This window comes from Lepidochelys kempii, chromosome 15 (genome assembly GCF_965140285.1).
Source record: "Lepidochelys kempii isolate rLepKem1 chromosome 15, rLepKem1.hap1, whole genome shotgun sequence".
Lineage (NCBI taxonomy): Eukaryota > Metazoa > Chordata > Testudines > Cheloniidae > Lepidochelys > Lepidochelys kempii.
In genome coordinates, this window is record NC_136394.1 from 10,731,882 (window position 1) to 10,749,969 (window position 18,088).

The 18,088-nt window shown below is 44.5% G+C and overlaps 1 protein-coding gene across 3 annotated transcripts in view; it reads right to left on the reverse strand.

The window, feature by feature from the left end:
- The window catches only part of GCN1 (GCN1 activator of EIF2AK4), a 61,778-nt gene extending 45,128 nt beyond the window's left edge, over window positions 1-16,650 (reverse strand). For all 3 annotated transcript variants that reach the window (XM_073312945.2, XM_073312944.2, XM_073312943.2), the window contains exons 1-16: window positions 16,546-16,650; window positions 12,510-12,612; window positions 10,048-10,111; window positions 9,264-9,395; window positions 7,652-7,760; window positions 6,829-6,927; window positions 6,606-6,740; window positions 6,027-6,095; window positions 5,831-5,939; window positions 5,329-5,403; window positions 4,550-4,678; window positions 4,272-4,322; window positions 3,685-3,783; window positions 2,910-3,083; window positions 1,354-1,506; window positions 346-438 (exon numbers count right to left, since the gene is read on the reverse strand). In XM_073312945.2, the coding sequence (XP_073169046.1) occupies window positions 346-438; window positions 1,354-1,506; window positions 2,910-3,083; window positions 3,685-3,783; window positions 4,272-4,322; window positions 4,550-4,678; window positions 5,329-5,403; window positions 5,831-5,939; window positions 6,027-6,095; window positions 6,606-6,740; window positions 6,829-6,927; window positions 7,652-7,760; window positions 9,264-9,395; window positions 10,048-10,111; window positions 12,510-12,612; window positions 16,546-16,563 (1,612 nt within the window). In that variant the 5' untranslated portion in view covers window positions 16,564-16,650. The remainder of the gene's footprint in view (window positions 1-345; window positions 439-1,353; window positions 1,507-2,909; window positions 3,084-3,684; window positions 3,784-4,271; window positions 4,323-4,549; window positions 4,679-5,328; window positions 5,404-5,830; window positions 5,940-6,026; window positions 6,096-6,605; window positions 6,741-6,828; window positions 6,928-7,651; window positions 7,761-9,263; window positions 9,396-10,047; window positions 10,112-12,509; window positions 12,613-16,545) is intronic.
- Window positions 16,651-18,088: the final 1,438 nt, after the last annotated feature.

Sequence of the window (18,088 nt, forward strand, 5' to 3'; positions counted from 1 at the left end):
CTTTGGGTTTCTCTAAACTAAAATTTGTGATAATCTATGACTGCTCTAGATACTCCACAATTATTTCTGTCATGGAACAACATTTGTTAAATGCTAATCTAGACACTTCACAAGGTGTTTCAAAGTAATCGGTAACCAACAAATTCACATTAAAAGAGGATCATCAGTAGACTAGATAGGCCCTTTGAGAGAGCAGTCTGTTCACTTTAATCTGAAATCTGACCCTGTGAGTGTCAGACAATATGGCTAATAAGCAGCAGAAGCTCTTGTAAAGTCCCAAATAACAGGATTAAACAGGAACTGGCTATATGTACGAATGAACTCTGATCACATTTAACAACTCACCTTCCTCTGATGCAGACTGCAAGAACTTCTCAGAAGTGAATATTTGCTTTTTCTCATCTAGAATCAGCTGCCAGAAACCACTCAGCTTGGACTCTGAGAGAGAGAGAGATTCTTCCATCAAGGTAACTCAAAATAAGGCCAGATTTACCATGCACTTACTTCTTTCATTGAAACATAGTTCAATCCTGTCTCTTAAATTGGGGTTCTCTACCTTCACTGCTCTTCAGGTATAAAGCTACCACAACTTTCCGCTATCGCAGAATGTATACTGCCTACACACCCACCCACAGCCCTGTTACAACAGCACTTTCTACTACAGACATTTACTTATGAACCAAGAGATTACAAGAACTAGAAAGCCCCATTTACACATGCATCTCTGTCTCATCCAGACTTTCCGAGGACAAGTCTTTCAAGTGATCCAAACATTGAAGGGGAGGAAGCTGAATAGAGGAGTTTTGCCCTAGCAGATACCTGGGTTTGGACAGTTCTTGGAAAGAGGCTTTGGTGGCAGTATTTAATTGGAAGCATATAACCTTTGCTACTCTAATGGATGGTGGCGTCCCCAGCTACTTCTTTAGAGGATCATTTCCCAAGTTTCCAATCCCACCACGCTCCAAAGAAAGAGAAAAAGTGTTACAAAAGAAAAAGGATGTTCTTAATGCTGGTTTAATCAATGCCTCAGTCAAGAATTATGGGAATTTAACACCTACGTGAAGATTTTCTGTAAGAAGAGAGACCACTAAAAAGGCATGCTGCACCAGCTAAGGCACCGGAGGCTGGGATTTTCACAGCTATGGCACAGTAACAATTCTGCGTAGTCTCACTCACATGAGATCTGCCTGCATTAGCTCCACATGGGATAAATCTTACCATGGTTTATACTTTAACTAGCTTACAAACGGACAAGGATTCTCTATGAGGAAGCAACAAACAGACTAAGAATATGACATATATCACAAATCCACTGTCACTGTCCTGGTAACTTGTTCATTTGCGGGCTCTTACCAGTTAGTGCATCAGCCAAAGACATCCTACAGATCAGCAAAGCAGAAGCAACTCCTTCCGTTACCATGGAAACCTGCGTACTTTGAGATGCAGACTTTTCCACTGTCTGGATAAGCATTGGTAATAAGTCCATTGCCTGTAATAACGTGTCGCCTGAGGAAACAGGAAGAGATAAGAGGCAAGAGAAGGTGGACTTCCTGGATCTACACTGAAAAATTCTAACAGCTGTTCTGTTGTCACAAATCCAGTTATGGAAATGAACTAGAGAGACCACTGGGAAAAGTCTACATCTCCAGAACAGATAATCTGCCAAAAGGACTCTAGTTCCTTACATCACCACTGTAATTAAATTTTAAGCCACGGCAAACAGAGGCACTTCCCCACTCCTCCCTCCTCAGGAGCATGCTGCCTTCTCTCTCTCTGAATTTCTGTTCACAAGTGAAAGATTCTGATCCAATGCTACACAATTACTCATCCCCTCAAATTCCACCCAGTTTCCTTGCATTTGACAGAGAATGTTTCCTGAACAGAGTACATTTTCTGAAACGAGGCAAAGCGGACTGCATTGGAAGGTCTGTGAGCACCCCTCTCATCTCAAACAATCAAAAAAAAAATCACAGGATTCTACCTTTGGCTTTCAAATTTAAATATCCTTTAAATTAACATTCAAAACTACCTACCTTTTTTAAATTTCCAAAACAAGATGTAACACAAAATACTATAAACAAAAAGAAACATTTCCAAATATGTATCACCACAAAACTCTGAAGTCAGTCAAGAAAGAGTGTTTTAACCATAAAAAAAAATCCAAGAATGAGATCAATATCTTTATATTCTTCATATTTATCAGTTGTTTGGGAAAAAAATTCTCAAGGTTTGCCAGGTAGGTCAAACCAAAGGCACAATCAACAAGATGAATGGGTAATTTCCATTTTTGTAATATTAATGCCTTGATTCCTGATCCCATGAGCAGTTGCACACAAGCAGACCCATGCACCCCGATGAAGCCCCAACAACCTCAGGAGTTTGCCTACATGGGTCTCATTGCAGGATCCTAGCTCTCGTGACTAATTTAGTTCTCAAAGTATTTGCTTCTGCCCTCATAAAAATAGACAAGATTCCTGGTAGAGAGAAATGCAGGGTTCACTTAGAAAGTCCAAATTCAGTCACTCACAATGAGAAAATGAAGGCAGCTCCACAGTATCTGTATAATATTTGCATTTATTGTTCAGCTACACCAATGCTGATCATCTCTTTGGTTTATACAGTCTCAGTAACAGTGGATTTATTTAAACGTATATTATATATTTTATTTAGACTACAGAGATTGTTACTCTACAGTCAAATTTTGAGTCCACAATGATGAGGGCCAGTGAAAGCAATTCTCAAAGGAGCACCAAAAGTTTGTGGTTTCTGAAGACCTTTACTTCAGAAACAATTTGCCACACAGAATCTATCTATATCCCTGCAATGATCAGTTTACACCTAGAAGAATGAGATTCAATTACCCTTCTGTTCCCCTGCATAACTGTAAGAGTTATGATCGTAAAGTTTACCTTTGAAAGAGGCTAGCATGCATTGCAGGTAGGCATGTCTCACAGCTGAAGTAGAGGTTTTAAGGCTGAAGGCTTTCTTTAACCACTCTACAAGCTTCTTAGGAACTTCTGTGGTGAACCGATTACACCAAAGAGCAAGGACAGAGACAGCATGTACCAAAGTGCCTTCATGGACTGGGAAGAAATGCAGAGAAAGTCAACACAGCTATCTCAAACCCACGAATGCAGTGACAAGGTAGCAGGAAGATGCTGAGGAGTGATGGAAAGGATAATCCATCGTTACACTTCAAACTGAACTTACATAGCATATTTTCTCTACAAGGCTGTTTTATCACTATAGAATGAGGGTCTATTCCAGCGGTTCTCAACCTGTGGGTCGGAACCCTGTTTTAATGGGGTCGCCAGGGCTGGCAGTAGACTTGTTGGGCCCCGGGGCCAAAGCCGAAGCCCAAGGGCTACAGTTCAGGTTACAAGCCCCCCCAACCTGGGGCTGAAGCCCTTGAGCTTCAGCTTTGGAACACCCGCCAGGGCAGCGGGGCCCAGGTGGGCGAGCTCAGGCTTCAGTCCCCACTCCTGGGGTCGTGTAGTAATTTTTGTTGTCGGAAGGGGGTCGCAGTGCAATGATGTTTGAGAACCTCTGGTGTACACAAAGGATCCAGCAACTCAACAGCTGTGTTTCAAAGTGATCTTCAGCTAAACATGATCTGCACCAAAATCCTACTCTGGCTTGAATGAAGCTGGGCAGGATCCAGAACAAAGAAAACTGTGTCCTCACCTTCTTGTTGCAGGAAAGGGATGAAAAGTTCAGCCATGGTTCCACTCAGAGCTTGACTTGAAGATCCAGAAACCACATGATGACTAAAACTGCCAATTCCTAAAACGACAAAACCCTCCCTGGTTTGTGCCCTACTACAAGAGTTACTGCAAACCAGACAATGTAGGCTACAACCAACACCTCATAGCTCAATCCCATTCAACCCTGCCTGTCCAAATTTCTCTCCATCGCTGCACCAGTTCTGGATTTAGCCGTCCACCAGGTTCTGTACCTGCAGGACCTCTCTCTAAATTTCAATCATTGCTGCAACCACGTAATCCTCATTCTTTGGCTACACATTTTAAAGCTTTCTGAATTCCACTGGTCTCTAATGGCCACCAACAGCCATCAACCTACTTAAACAGCAGAAGGCCATTAGCCTGCAGGCAATAATATGTACCTTCACCCAAGACCCTCTAGCCATGGCTGGTTAAGAATTACTGGGCTGGGAGCTCTCAGCCCAGACACTGATAGCTCACGTACTCATCTTTCTGCTAAATCTGTTCCACTGTAGAATAAACCTCTCTACTTTCTTCCAGGAGCCTTACCTGAAAGGACACTTATCTTCTGAGCCACAACCGTCAGTTTCCCCTCAGAACCTGTCAACAAAAAACATGGTGGTGAGAGAGTTGGTAGCAAGCAATCTAACTGGGGCATTAAATCCATGAGAGAGGCAGACTATTTTTTACCAGAAAACTGTTCAGCCTTTCATCTGATCCAGATCATGCTGGCTCTATTCAACTTACAGCTGACATACGACATGGAACACTCCTCAAAGCAAGCAAACTTCAGCTGAACTGCACTGACTGACTCATAAGTTACTTACCCCCCAGGATGGCAAACAGGTGTCTCCCCAGCAACTCCACAGCCGATGGATCACTGCATTGTCGAGCCAGATTCTTTAATGCCACCACTGCCTCATCCATCAGCTGTGGACTGTTGGATTTCAATTGACCTAAAAATGGAATATACAAGCTAAGAGTTACTCAAGAGCTACGCACATCTCCTCAACAGGGTGCAGAGTCATCTTTGTGCAATCCATGTGGCCTGCCTTAGCTTCTGGCCAAGTGAGAATTTCCTCCCTTCCATTTTGGCAGGGCATATAATCAATATTGTTACTATTAACTCCACAGTTCTACAGCATTTTACAGACATTAATAAATGTACACTCCACTCCTCTGTGAGATTGGAATGACACTTCCCTATTTTACCAATGGAGATACTGAGGCACACAGAATTAAGTGAATTGCCCAGCATCACAAAGCTAGTCTGTAGCAAGGCTGGAAACAGAAGCCAAGTCTCTTAATTCCCTGTTCTGTGCCTTACCCCAAAAGCAGCCGTCGTCCTGCTACTAAACCACTTTGCACAACAGGCCTCAGGCAGCCATAAGATTGCTAGAACTGAAACCCCAATTTTTTTCAAAAGTTTAATGTGCAATATTTTAATTCCATATCACAGCATCGCCTCCCACCCACAATGACAAGGACATCTTCATAGTCAAGAATGGCACTAACAATATGGCAATCATAAACACACAGGCACAGTCGGAGTTGTAGGGAGTCCTGCTAAGAATCTGTCAACCCATCCAGAGGTCATGGCACTTACTGGCCAGTCCTTTCACGATGTCCACAGCATACTGGCTGAGATCAAGAGTCACGGATGCTAGCAAGCAGGAGATTGCTGGGGACAGAAAAGAAGTTATGGTGTTAAACAACAACTGGCTTCTAGCCTGGCAGTAACCTCACACAGTCCAAGCCGTCAGAGACCATTAGAGAGGAGTTGCTGCCATGAGAAATGGAAAGAAAACCATAGAAACTGCCTCCCAATGCACAAATTTACTCAAAATAATTCTACACATTCAGCTCTGAAAGTCTGTTCCCCGCAAGCAGTAGACACCACACACCCAGCCACTTGGGATCACATCACCAATGCTACCTCTCCACACCCACCCCATAGGAGCCAGCCAACCTGCCACCGAGCTCACAGGCAAAGAGTCTGCCTGAGCACAGTCCAATGGGTGGCATTCTCCTATTCCCCATACCAACTCCTGAACTCCAAGTAACAACTATTCATGCCCCCACCCCATGTTGCTTTAGAGAAGACTCACTTTCAATCACGTTCTCAGGGCTCCGCAGTAGGGATTTCTGCAGAGTTGGTAGGACCAGGTCCTTGAATTCAGAGTGAGTCACATATCGGAGGAGGGGGGCACAGTTATCCTGCAGAGAGAACACAGTCAGGCGCCCAGCACAGCAGCAAACCTTACACCTGGGACAAAAGTATAAACAGTGCCACATGTCTCTCACCAGCAAGTGCTTCTGAGGTTTTGTCTTACTCATCACGATGGTCTTCATGTAGAAATCCAGAAGGGCACTCTGAACAAGCAGAACATCCATTACAGTCATGTCACAACTTGCTCACACTCCCCGAATGCCAGCAGGGAGCCAAAGATCACGCCCCATCTTCTTTCCCCCAAAAGTCCCATAGTCCCATTCAAGCTGAATTTCAGTTCTATTACCACTCCCTCACACACAGGTCCACTAGGAAGCATGGTTCATTGCCCTATCTGCCAGCCTGAACACACAAAATCCACAGAGAGCTAGGGGCTCAGCTCCATTCCTGAAATCAGGATACAGAGATAGGGAAAGCAAGCATCTTGGCCATCTCCCTAGAAGCAAGAGATACACTGAAGAGCTGGGTGTGCCAACGGTCTCCCTAAACATAACTCAGATCAGGACACCTGAGCTTTAATCAGAGCAATCTCACTTTACTATCAGACAGACAGATGTAAAGCACCAGCCCTGCTGTAACATTTCTATCCCTTCCCAATAGAAAATCATTCTGATTATTATGGAGGAGAAAGAGGAGCCAGTGTTCTTATTTACCTTGTGTCTGTTAACAACATCCATTTCTTTCTGGCTCGTGCAGAATTGCACCAGAAACCCCAGCATTGCAGCATAGCTCTGGTTTGGTTCTAGACTGAGAATGACAGACAGGTACTGATCCACCAGCCCTGGGTTCTGTTGAGAAGAACCATAAGATACATTTACTCAAGTGACACTAGAAAAGTCAGTGAATTAGGTCACACTGTGTCAACCCATGTGTCACCTCTTTCCAAAGCCTGTTCAATTTCTTCACAGCTCCAGCCACTGCATGCTTGTGAGAACCTCCCAGAACTTCTAATAGAAGCAAACACTGAACTTCCACCTGCCAAGAGAAATAGGAAAAGACACATTCACACACTTACCACTTGAGAAAGAAACAATTAACGTCCACTCTAACTTGGAGTAAGGCTTCTAGGATCTTTATCAGCAACTTCCTCAACACAAATGACTTTAAACAGGATTTCAAATACATTTTCATGTGAGCATTGTAAAGAGAACAGCAGTTTCACCTCTCCAGTTGGTACTGCAATCCAAGGTGGCAGGAATAAGGTCCACAGGACAGACCAACCAATCGAGAGAAAACAAAGTGAAAAGCTTCTTTACACCATCCCAAACGTGGTATAATTGGCAACCTGCTTAGGAGACACCCAGGATGAGACCAGCACAGGATACTGCAGGTTGGGATTCAGCTGCATTGCTAACAGATCCAGGGGGTATCCCAGACTAGAACCAGTTTTGTTGCCAGACAGAAGTGTACAGAGCAAGCTTGCCTGGCTCTAGCCAAGACTATTAATCTCAATACCTCCTGCCTCTTTTACCAGAATAAGGGAGACCAAAAAACTATATGAAGTGTATAGGGTAAACAAAGGGACGAGAAAGCCCTATAAGGATGTGTTTTAATGTAACACCAGCTGTTACAATCACCACTACTGAGCCCACAGTCACATTCAGGATTCTTCACATTAGCCTGGAAATACACAATACTTCAAAGACTCTTCCTTATCCCTGAGGGGCAAGATACCTTTCCAGAGCACAAAAGTACCTACCAGCTTTTTCCATGTTTCTCCTTCTCTCTTGTCACGTGTTGGGAAGACTATGCGCACAAGCAAACAAATCCAGGAGAGAGCCAGCAAAGCTGCAGATCCACTGCTCTTACTGCCATAGAAAGGGGAAAAGGAGTGAGTCTATAGTTCCAGGGATATTGCTCAGTGTTATTAACCCAGGACACACACATTATTATGCCCAAACTGGAATTTGTCACCTTGTTAGTGAAGCATCTTCACTGGAGAAAAACAGCTGAAGTCTCAGGTTTTAAATCATTTCTCAGCACCACTAATTAGCACACTTTAAACATTCAGAATCCTCTGAACAACACATCAAAAGGCCAAACCTTGCCTTCTGGGGATGTCAAACCACAATATGAGAAAGATCCCTAAGATCTGTGGAGATCCCTAAGGCCAGTACAGAAGGGAGAGGCAAACATTTTGCAAGTTGAAACTGTGGGCTGCAAGTAACCCAGCCCTCTCATCAGTTGCTCTCTTCTGTAGGCAGACTGGACTGCACTTCTCAGATTACTGAATGAACACTCACGTATCATTCACCCTCAGCCACTTTGGCACAATACCCTTATTTCTGATTTGTGCCAGATCTATTTCCTATCTCTGTTGTAATCCTCAGCTCTCTCCCAAGGTGATGGCAGAAGATGAATCCTTCACATGTCTGTCAGAGCTCTAAAAATCATACCCCCATTTGACCTCTCTCTCCTTCAAGGTACAATGTCATAGCCAACATCCTTATAGACAATAATAGGATCAGAGTCCCTTAAGAACCAGCTGCTGCCAGACAGTAACTAGAGGAGTAAATACAACATTACATGGATAAATCGAGATTGGACATTTTTTCTAAAAATACTCTAATTCAAATCCCTAGTTATTGGGCTTGATGCAGGAATCACAGGGTGAAGTTCTGTGGTCTGTGTTATGCTAGCGGTCTTGCTCAATCATAATGGTCACTTCTGGCCTTCTGGACCCATTCCCTAACTGGAATCTCTGATTGCTACTGTAATATAACAGCAATAAAGTGTTTTAGAACTGAATCTAAAACATGGTCCACCTATTGATTACCCCTGCACCAGAGAACCAACCCAAAGCAGATTAAGGTACCAAAGCTAAGAATGTCTATAATAATATCTTGAAATTAAATAGCTGAACAAGTGTCCCTTTCCTGGTCATTCCTTGATAAAGCAGCTTAAAACAAGTCGTCCTGTATTTGAAGGCTACTGAAAGGAAACTGTAATCCAGCCCAACCCTGCTATCTGAATTTCACTAGAACCAAGCCTCTCCCTTCCCAATGGGCATTCAGTGTGCTTCGTCTGCATAAAGAAGTACTAGCCGCAGTACTCTCCAATCAGAGTCGAAACAGGCTTCGGCAGAAGTTTCTGAGTCACCTTCTTGGAAATGATGTTGCTTCTATGGCAAGATAGTTGACGTGGTAAATGAGAATAAAATACAAACCATCAACTTTCCCTAATTCTGCTTGCAAAAGTAAGAGTTAACCCCTCTCAGTGGTAAAGCTTCAATTCTGGATGCAAGAAGCTGACTGGCAGTATTTCATGAAATGGTTTCATGCACAGCAACGGGAATAGCAGTCAGCCCTCACCTTGGAACTCCAGCCTTGCCACTGATCCCTAAAGACTGCAGGGATTGCAGAAGGTTCTTTGCAGTTGCTTCTGGCTGAGACTCTGCAAGCTGTTGGAGAGCAGACTGCAGGGCTCTGCGGGACGCTGCATCTCTATAGAGAAAAGGAAACATTTTCTGTAAATGTTACAAATCTTGTCAGTGTTTCAGATATTAAATTCTAGATTCCACACACAGGGTTCTGCTTCCTCTTCTCATCAGTCTGGCCAACAGCCAGTATATCTTTACCATTCCAACAGGTGAAGAAGGTTCTGTATCATCTACACGCATGGCAGAATGCCCCATATCCTACCTCAACACACAGCCTGACCTGACCAGAGGACCACCACAACAATTCTCATCCCATGACACAAGATTAACAATTAATTCTGGCAGGCCCAAGGGGGGGTTTCAACCACTTCTTTTCTACAGACCACGTTTTAAATCTAACCAAAAATTGCTCAGTTACAGCCCGATCCTGCAACTCACGGAGCTCTGCAAGGGCAAAGGGATGCACTCATGCACAGTGATTTTCAGGATCAAGATCTGAATTTGTTTTTAATTTGAAAAGATGAATTTTTGTTATTAGGTGTTATAAAACTTGTTTTTCTACAGATTCTAAATGTTGGGCTGACATTACTGGACAGCATTTTTTATGACAAATCTCTCTATATACTACACTCCACATCAACACTATTTCCATATGGAAGTTACTACAGTCAAGTACAACTACCAGATATGTAGCCTTCCCAGCCCCACGTACTCACCTGTAACGATGCAGGGTGAGGCAGAATAGTTTGCAAAGGCCTTTAACCACACTCTCTGGCAGATCTGAAATAAATTGGATTCCAAAGTGTTTATTTGGGAATCATCACTAAGGCCCCAATCCTGAAAAAATGCACATGCTTCCTTTTACTACTGTGAGTAGTCCCACTGATTCCACTGAAACTATTCACAGCAGTTAAGTTAAGCATGTGTGTGAGTGTTTGCAGGACCAGGGCCCAAGGCTGATTGACTGTCATGACCCAAAAAAAAATGGGAATCAGAATTTCAATTTTTAGAAGTGGGGAAAAAAATCAGAGCACACAATACTTGAATATTAAATTGTTTGCCATGGGAGAGTGTGAGAAAAGTCAAATAAATATCGTTTTTTTTTTTTAAAAACCCACCACCATACCAAAAAAAACCCTCATTTTCAATCATAAATGCATTTTAAATTATTTAAGAGCATTTGAAAATCCCATATTCCACTACTCTGCACAGATATAAAGCTACATTTGCAGTAATGATTCATGGAGGAGTCTTATTTAGTAAAAGACTGACCAGGGTGATAAAGAGCATGATTTTATACAAAAAACCCTAAAAGCCATGGCTGAGACAAATATTCAACCTTAGGACCAGATATAGAGTGCATAGATACAAAGGAAGTCTTTCCATCAACTTCAATGAGCTCTGGATCAGGTCCTTAATCATTTGTAGAGAGCAAGTTAAAACTTCTAGGCTTGCTTTGTAATCAAGAAGCATAATATAAGATCCAGCCTCCTACATGAAATATGGTAACACTAGTTTGAGTGAAACCAACTGGACATCAGCATCAAACAGGGCTCCCTCCGCATCTCAGTGTCCACAAATATTTTATGAGTATCTGCCGAAGGATTTAACCTTTATATTTTCATTCCTCGTCCTCTTTTCTTATGTCTACGCTGAACAAGATACAAAAATTGTTGCTGCATGTTTCCTCATCACCCTCTTAGTTACCTTTTTCCAAATGTAGAGAATACATTTTCACTATGGTCAGACTCAGCGGGGCAGAGTTATGCCACAGGGCAGACCCAGATGAGTAATCAGCTATAGGTTGCTTGCTCTTAGATCAGGACCATTTTGGAAGTTATTTATTCACCTTTCAGAAGAGGCATGCTATCATGCCCAGTAATACTATCATCACATTTACAGAACACCTTTACACCTCAAAGGATTCCAATGAACTTCATGTAAAAAGGAAACATTTCAGTCAACACTGAAAAACAGCCACCTCTGGGGTAGTTCACAGCAGCTGTTTAAAAGTACAAAACAACACTACACTACACAACATGTTAAAACAAAGTGGAGAAACTAAATTTAAATCACTCCTGCAATTTCATCTCAGCAAAATTTATCTGATCTCACAAAAATTTGCCAGGACACCTCTACAATGGGAATATGTAATAATCAGGAATACCACTTTACATCTTCACTTCTCATCTGAGATACCCGTTTTTGGCTTTGCTGGAATCCTACGCATAAATAAATAACCAAAGGCTATGAACCAGAGTGGTCTGGCCTTGGCAAAATAGCAGCGCACCAAGTAAACACACTCCTGACCTGAGAGGATGGTACAGTGTTCTCAAATAACGGCATAAACACATTCCTAGGAGACGGGACAGGAACACACAGACTCTCGTAAGAAAAGGATGGGATGACAAGATAACGGATGGGGATGTTTTGTTTGAACTAGCAGGCACAAGGTACAGGACAGTAACGAAAACCATATGGAGTGCAATACGTAACTTGTTTGTATCAATGTATAAAAGGGGAAAGGCATAGGAAAGGCAACTTTGTACTTGCCGAGGGGACTGCATCCTGGTGCGTGGACTGAGCAGCTGCCTTGTTGCAGGCATACATGTTAACGTACCTGTAGCTCCTATGGGACACTAGTACCGTGCTTTGTCAACAATATACCTGGCCGAGCGTCTTTGCCACTGAACTGAGCCTGTGGTCTTTCCTTATGAATAACATTAAGGTCTGTTGGTGTTTAGAGCTATTTAGGAGGAGAGGGGCAGAACAGAAAAATCGGGCAAAATCTCCAGGACCAGCAAGCCATGCTAAAGGTTCATGTCTCCTTGTACTTGTGTATACATATATACAGACACAAACACACAATTGTTAGAATTGCTTAAAGGGAAAGCACATAGTCCAATGCCTACAGCCCTACGGTCTCAAAAAAGGGACAAATATTTCACTGGTCTTTTAAAATGAAATGCACTGCAGGGGTTTCCAAACTGTGGTAAATGGACCACTGATGGTACATGAGCTTGATGTTTCATCCATTCACTCCATGATTTTTTTCAGAAGGTGGTATGTGAACCAATGAAGTTTGGGAGACGCTGCTTTAGCACATGCCTAAACCCATTCCATACTCTCTGTGAAAGAAATAGCAAACAAATGCTTTAAATAGATGAAATACAAGTACCTTGCCCAGTGACACATCTTCCCAGTTCATTAAGTATCTCTCTTCGCTCCTTCACACTGGCTGTGGTCACTTTTACAGCAAACCTCTTCAGTGTATCAGAAACCTAAAACAGCCATTCATACAAAAAAAAGTTATCACTCTCTTGTCACCATCAACATATGGACTGCACAACCAAAACAAACAGAAGCACCGGGAAGGGAGAATATGCTCTTTTGCAGACAGCCAACTCCTCTTACTAACTGACCGGTGTGGTTAGACACAGTCATCCAAACCACCATGGTACTTGGCAAGCCAACAACTCCTGCCTGTATCCATGAAAAGAAAGAATCATTAGAGTCTCATACAAAGTGACGCTCCTCTACTTGTTTGATAATTCAAAATCTCTTTCATATATACAGTAGGATGACCTTTCTCTGATTTTCAACCTTCTTATGTGGCACTGCATCCTCACTCAGTAATATACACTACCATTAGTCTCCAATTACCCTTTTATAAAGTGGACAGACTATATTTACAATGCAATGTCTCATGTGAATCACTCAAGGAACTGGAAAAATCAATTGCCTAGTACATGTGACTTTAAAGGTTAAAAAATTTGCAACAGAATAGAATGCAGATCTTTTGCTTTCCAGTGGTGCACTTTAGCCCCTAGACCAGGGGTCTCAAACACACAGCCCACAGGGTTATTTCCTGCGGCCCACCAAGCTCCTCGCACCCTCCCCGGAGTTATTTCCTGCAGGCCGCCACACTCTCCTCCCCCCTGCTCCCTGCGTCCCCGCTCCTCTGCCTACCTCCAGGCACTTCCCACTGCCAAACAACTGTTTGGCAGCGCTTAGCTTTTTCCAGGAGGGAGGAGCCCCACACTCAGGGGAGGAAGCGGAGAAGAGGCGGGGCAGGGGCGGGGATTTGGGGAAGGGGACTTTGGAGAACAGGTTGGAACGGGAAGAGGTGGGGCAGGGGCAGGGCCGGGCAGTGAGTGTCAGAGATGCAGCCCTCAGGACAATGTACTAGTCCTCATATGGCCCCCATGGTGATTTGAGTTTGAGATCCCTCCCTAGACTGCACTCACTCACTCATTTAAGGGGAGCTTCCTCCATGAGACAGTCTATGCTGCAGGCTTAATTTCATATATTGAGTATTTCACATTGTCAATTGTTATGAAATTATGTAAGAGGAACAACAAGTGAAAGGTTTTTCATTGTACCTTAACAGACACCTGTCACATGTTCATGGAGTTTGTGTAGGTTAGTCTCCTTTTAAACTGAAATGTCTATCAGGTTTAAAAATGTCACATCCTGTTTATAAAAAAAACTCTTTCCTATGTTACCACACAAGTGGAAATTAGATTGTTAAATGTTTTCTTTCAGTAATTTACTTTTCACCATTTATGCTGTCTGTTTACTTTTTACACCTAACCCAGCTTCAGAAGTGGAACTAGACCACTCAATTTCACTTTGGTGTATCATCAGTTTCACTTTTCATGCACTAGCACCATGTTGTGATGTCTGGACTGAAAACACTGCAGGAGAATGTTTAAATCCCAAACCCAGTAATAATCTGTTTCCTTAATTTTTAAATATATTAAAACATTATTAAAGTTTTGTAAAACATGCATGAAAAAAAATTTGTTCTAGGCTAACAGCAGGGCTTGGCACATCTGGTGGCAAGTAGCAACTGATGTAGTGTCAATTTCCTGCAGACAACCTGAAACAGTAGATGCATGAGAACCACCTAAATATAAAATCCCAACCCAGCACACGGACTGAGCAGTCCTAAAATGCTTCATGTACAGTACTTCAACTTCAAAGCTGGAATAGCCTCCATACCACCTGTATCTCCACAGCATAGGTGGAGATGCCTTGATCCACCATCCAAAGCCCCTGTTATACTGGGGCACACAGGGAGCCCAACTGAACTGTGCCCTGCACTCCCAGGAACACATGCCCTCCATGGACTCCATCCCCTCCATGGACTCCTCAAATCCTGATCCATCTCCTCCAAAGCAGAGCTCCACTGGTTTTGTAATAAAAGGTTCCTTCATATGCATGGAAATGGCAGGATTTGCTCTTGAGAAGTATGAACTGCCTCCATTGATCTCAATGAAGCTTTTGTCTGTGTGCAAGAGACCCCTCAAAATTGCTGACTGAAATTTCCAGGAAATTCCTACCTCCCCTTTCCTCCAACTCAGCCATCCCAATCCTTGTGCCTCTCTCCAAGGATGGGCAAAGGGTAGGGTAAATCTGGCTAGCAACCTGCAGAATTTGTTGAGAGATGGTTGTCATCAATATTAACTGTTTGTCAGCCTACCAGTTAAGGTACGAATATGTGAGCAACTATTTTAGAGAAAACTTTCCATTGTTAAAGATAAATCCAAGATGTCTAGTAGGTACTGATGCTGATTGACCATATATAGGTGTGACAGCCATTTACAAGGAATACACCTCTGTTTTCAGAGGCTTGGGATAATTTTAAATCCTCATTATATTCCAGTTGTTCCCAATTGATCCACTAACTTAGGGAATGAGCAGTTTTTATCATTCACACCATTTCGGTGACGAGGAGTCACTGTGCAAAAGTCTCATGCACCACTGCTTGTTCTTTTTATTAAGATGTATATAGACAAACATGTGTTAGTAAATTATACAAGAAAAAAGGTCCATGAAAAAGTGAAGCCTAAACATACATATCAAGCCAGATAAGACCTGACTTTGGAGGGGCTCTCTGAAGCAACCTCCATAAAATAATGAAAAGTGCATCACCATAAGCATATAGAGAAAAGAGGAAAATATTGTAACAAATGAGCTAAGAACTGTATGGTTGTCACTCTTCTGCACATCACAGCTATTTATAATTTCACAGCAATATGGACAGAACTCACTCTCCTGTTCCTAAAGCCTAAATCCATACCACTTGATAAATCTTCATTAGCTGTTAGACACATAATAGGATCGGAGCAGTTCTGATTCCACCTAAAAAAGAGCTGAACATGCATGTGATCACATGCACAAGTCTTATTGCAATATCCTATGTGATTAAACTGGAATACATTTTTATTACGTACATATTTTTTTCAATGTATTAGGGACAGCCCTTTTTGTCTTAAAATGAACATTTACTGAATTTTTTTAAACCTACTCACATTCCAAGTACCAGTCAAGACCAAAGAAACTGGAAAACTAGAGAAAATATTTATCGATTTTTTCACTTTATACTTTTGATAGGTATTTCCATATAGTCAGTTTCATTGGTTTCCTTACAAAAGGGGTCAATGTCCTCTACTGTTTGTGTGAAGGTTTTTAGAGGGCAACAGAAACATTTGTTTAAAAGATACAACAAGGCAACTGTAGAACCACAAAAAGTCTCAGTGGCTGGGGTGGTGCCCAGAGCAGATTGTTTTTGCTGGAAACTGAGCAAGTTTCAACGTCATAAGGGCCTCTTTAACACTGATGTTAAGCGCTGAGCCAACCCCGACCTTCGCCCCCGCCGAGCCTGGCCCAGCGGCAGAGAAAGGCTCGTCCCGCCGGCTCTTGAGGCTCAGACAACTCCCATCTCGCACGGACACAGACGACGCGACAGTCGCGCTCTACAAACGCCTCCCGTCCCATTCCCCGCGCGGGGCGAGGCAGCGCGGCTGCTCCGATCCCCTGCGCAGCCGGGCCGGACTCCGCGGCGGGGCCAGGCTCGCACCGCGAGCCTGGGCTGTCTGGGGCAGGCGCGAGCTCGGCCGGGGACCCGCGGCCTCGTTCGGCCTGTCCCGGGGCTGGGCCCGCGCTCGGCCGGGCTGGCTGGGGGTCGGCGCCCGGCGAGGGCCGGGGCTGACGCGACTGCCACGTCCCTTCTCCCGCTGACAGGGGCCGGCTCCCGCGAGCCACCGCCACCTCCCCGTGACGCGGCCGCCCGAGCGCGGCCAAGCTGAGGAACCGGGCCGCGGAGACAGACAGCCCCAGAGCGGAGCCCGCACCACGGCCGGCCCGCGGGAGCGCCTCTCCTGGAGCCGCCTCCAGCCCCACGGCTGGGCCCAGCCCCCCGCACTCACCTGCGTGTCGGCCGCCATCGCGCCGGCCTGACCCCGGAAGCACCACGAGGTTCAGTTCCGGGTCACGCGCAGACCCGCCCAGGAGGCGGGGCTCGTGGCGCTGGAGATGCCGGGAGCGCGGGGCCTGACCCCGAGTGAGCGGGGCTGGGGCCTGCGGCCGCCCCGGCGAGGCCTCAGGAGCTGCCCGTTTCCCGGGGGCGGCCCCGCCCCCGCAGCTTCCCCAGCTCCAGCGCCGGGCGGACAGCGGCCGCCTGCGGCAAGGAAACCCAGCGGAACGCGCCCGGAGAGGCTCGGCCACAGCGGCCGGCCCGGGGGCCCCGACCAGGGCAGCGGGGGCCCCGTGCACGAGCACAAGCGGGCGAGCCGCTCCCTGCCCCTGATGGTTCCTCCCTTATCCGCGGCGAGGCTGCTGGTCACTTGCCTCGGAAACCCGGGCGCCGCTGCTCACGGGCTGACTCAGGCAGATATTGACTTTGTAAAAAGAAAAGGAGGACTTGTGGCACCTTAGAGACTAACCAATTTATCTGAGCCTGAGCTTTCCTGAGCTCAAATAAATTGGTTAGTCTCTAAGGTGCCACAAGTCCTCCTTTTCTTTTTGCAAATACAGACTAACAGGGCTGTTACTCTGAAATTGACTTTGTAGCAATAGGAGCCGTCTTCAGTTGCTGGTGTAAAGTTGCACCTAGTCATTGATCGGGGTCCCCTTGGGCGAGGTGCTGCCAGGGCCAACATAAAAGGCAGTTCCTGCTGCCAGAGTTTAATCCCATCTTCAGAGCGCCTGGGTGAAGGTCGCAAAAAGAAAAGGAGGACTTGTGGCACCTTAGAGACTAACCAATTTATTTGAGCCTAAGCTTTCGTGAGCTACAGCTCACTTCATCAGCGGGAAGTGAGTGGGCTGTAGCTCACAAAAGCTTAGGCTCAAATAAATTGGTTAGTCTCTACGGTGCCACTAGTACTCCTTTTCTTTTTTGCGAATACAGACTAACACGGCTGCTAGTATCAAAACATAATAGTTATGCACCTAAATCCACATTGACCTATATGTGGGTCATTTTTTCAGAAGTGATAATCAGCTACAATTCTCATTGAATTAAAAGGAGTGATATTCTACAACCCTGAAAATCAGGCATTTGTTTTGGCTCAACATTTTGGCCTGCATCTTACATAATGATTGAATCACAGCACCAAAAATCACAACAGCTCATTCTTCATAAAATACAGGACACACCTGGCCTAACTGGGCAGCAGAACAAAAACATTTACTGTTGAATTGCTAAATCTTACAGCGTAATCTGAAGCACACCAGAGCAATCAAGTTCCAGACACTGCGGTGACATCTGCAACTGAGAATGTTCCACTGCTGGCCCCTTGAAGACAGTTCCAAAGCTGCAACAGGCAACCTCATAAGACTGAGTCTCTAAACTGATCCACTCATCACTTGCTTATCTAATTTATCAACCAAGGCCTTAGTTTTCATTGTGTATTCGGTTTAATGTAGACTGCTCCTCAGGGCAGGGACACTGTTTATTTGCCTGCAGTATCA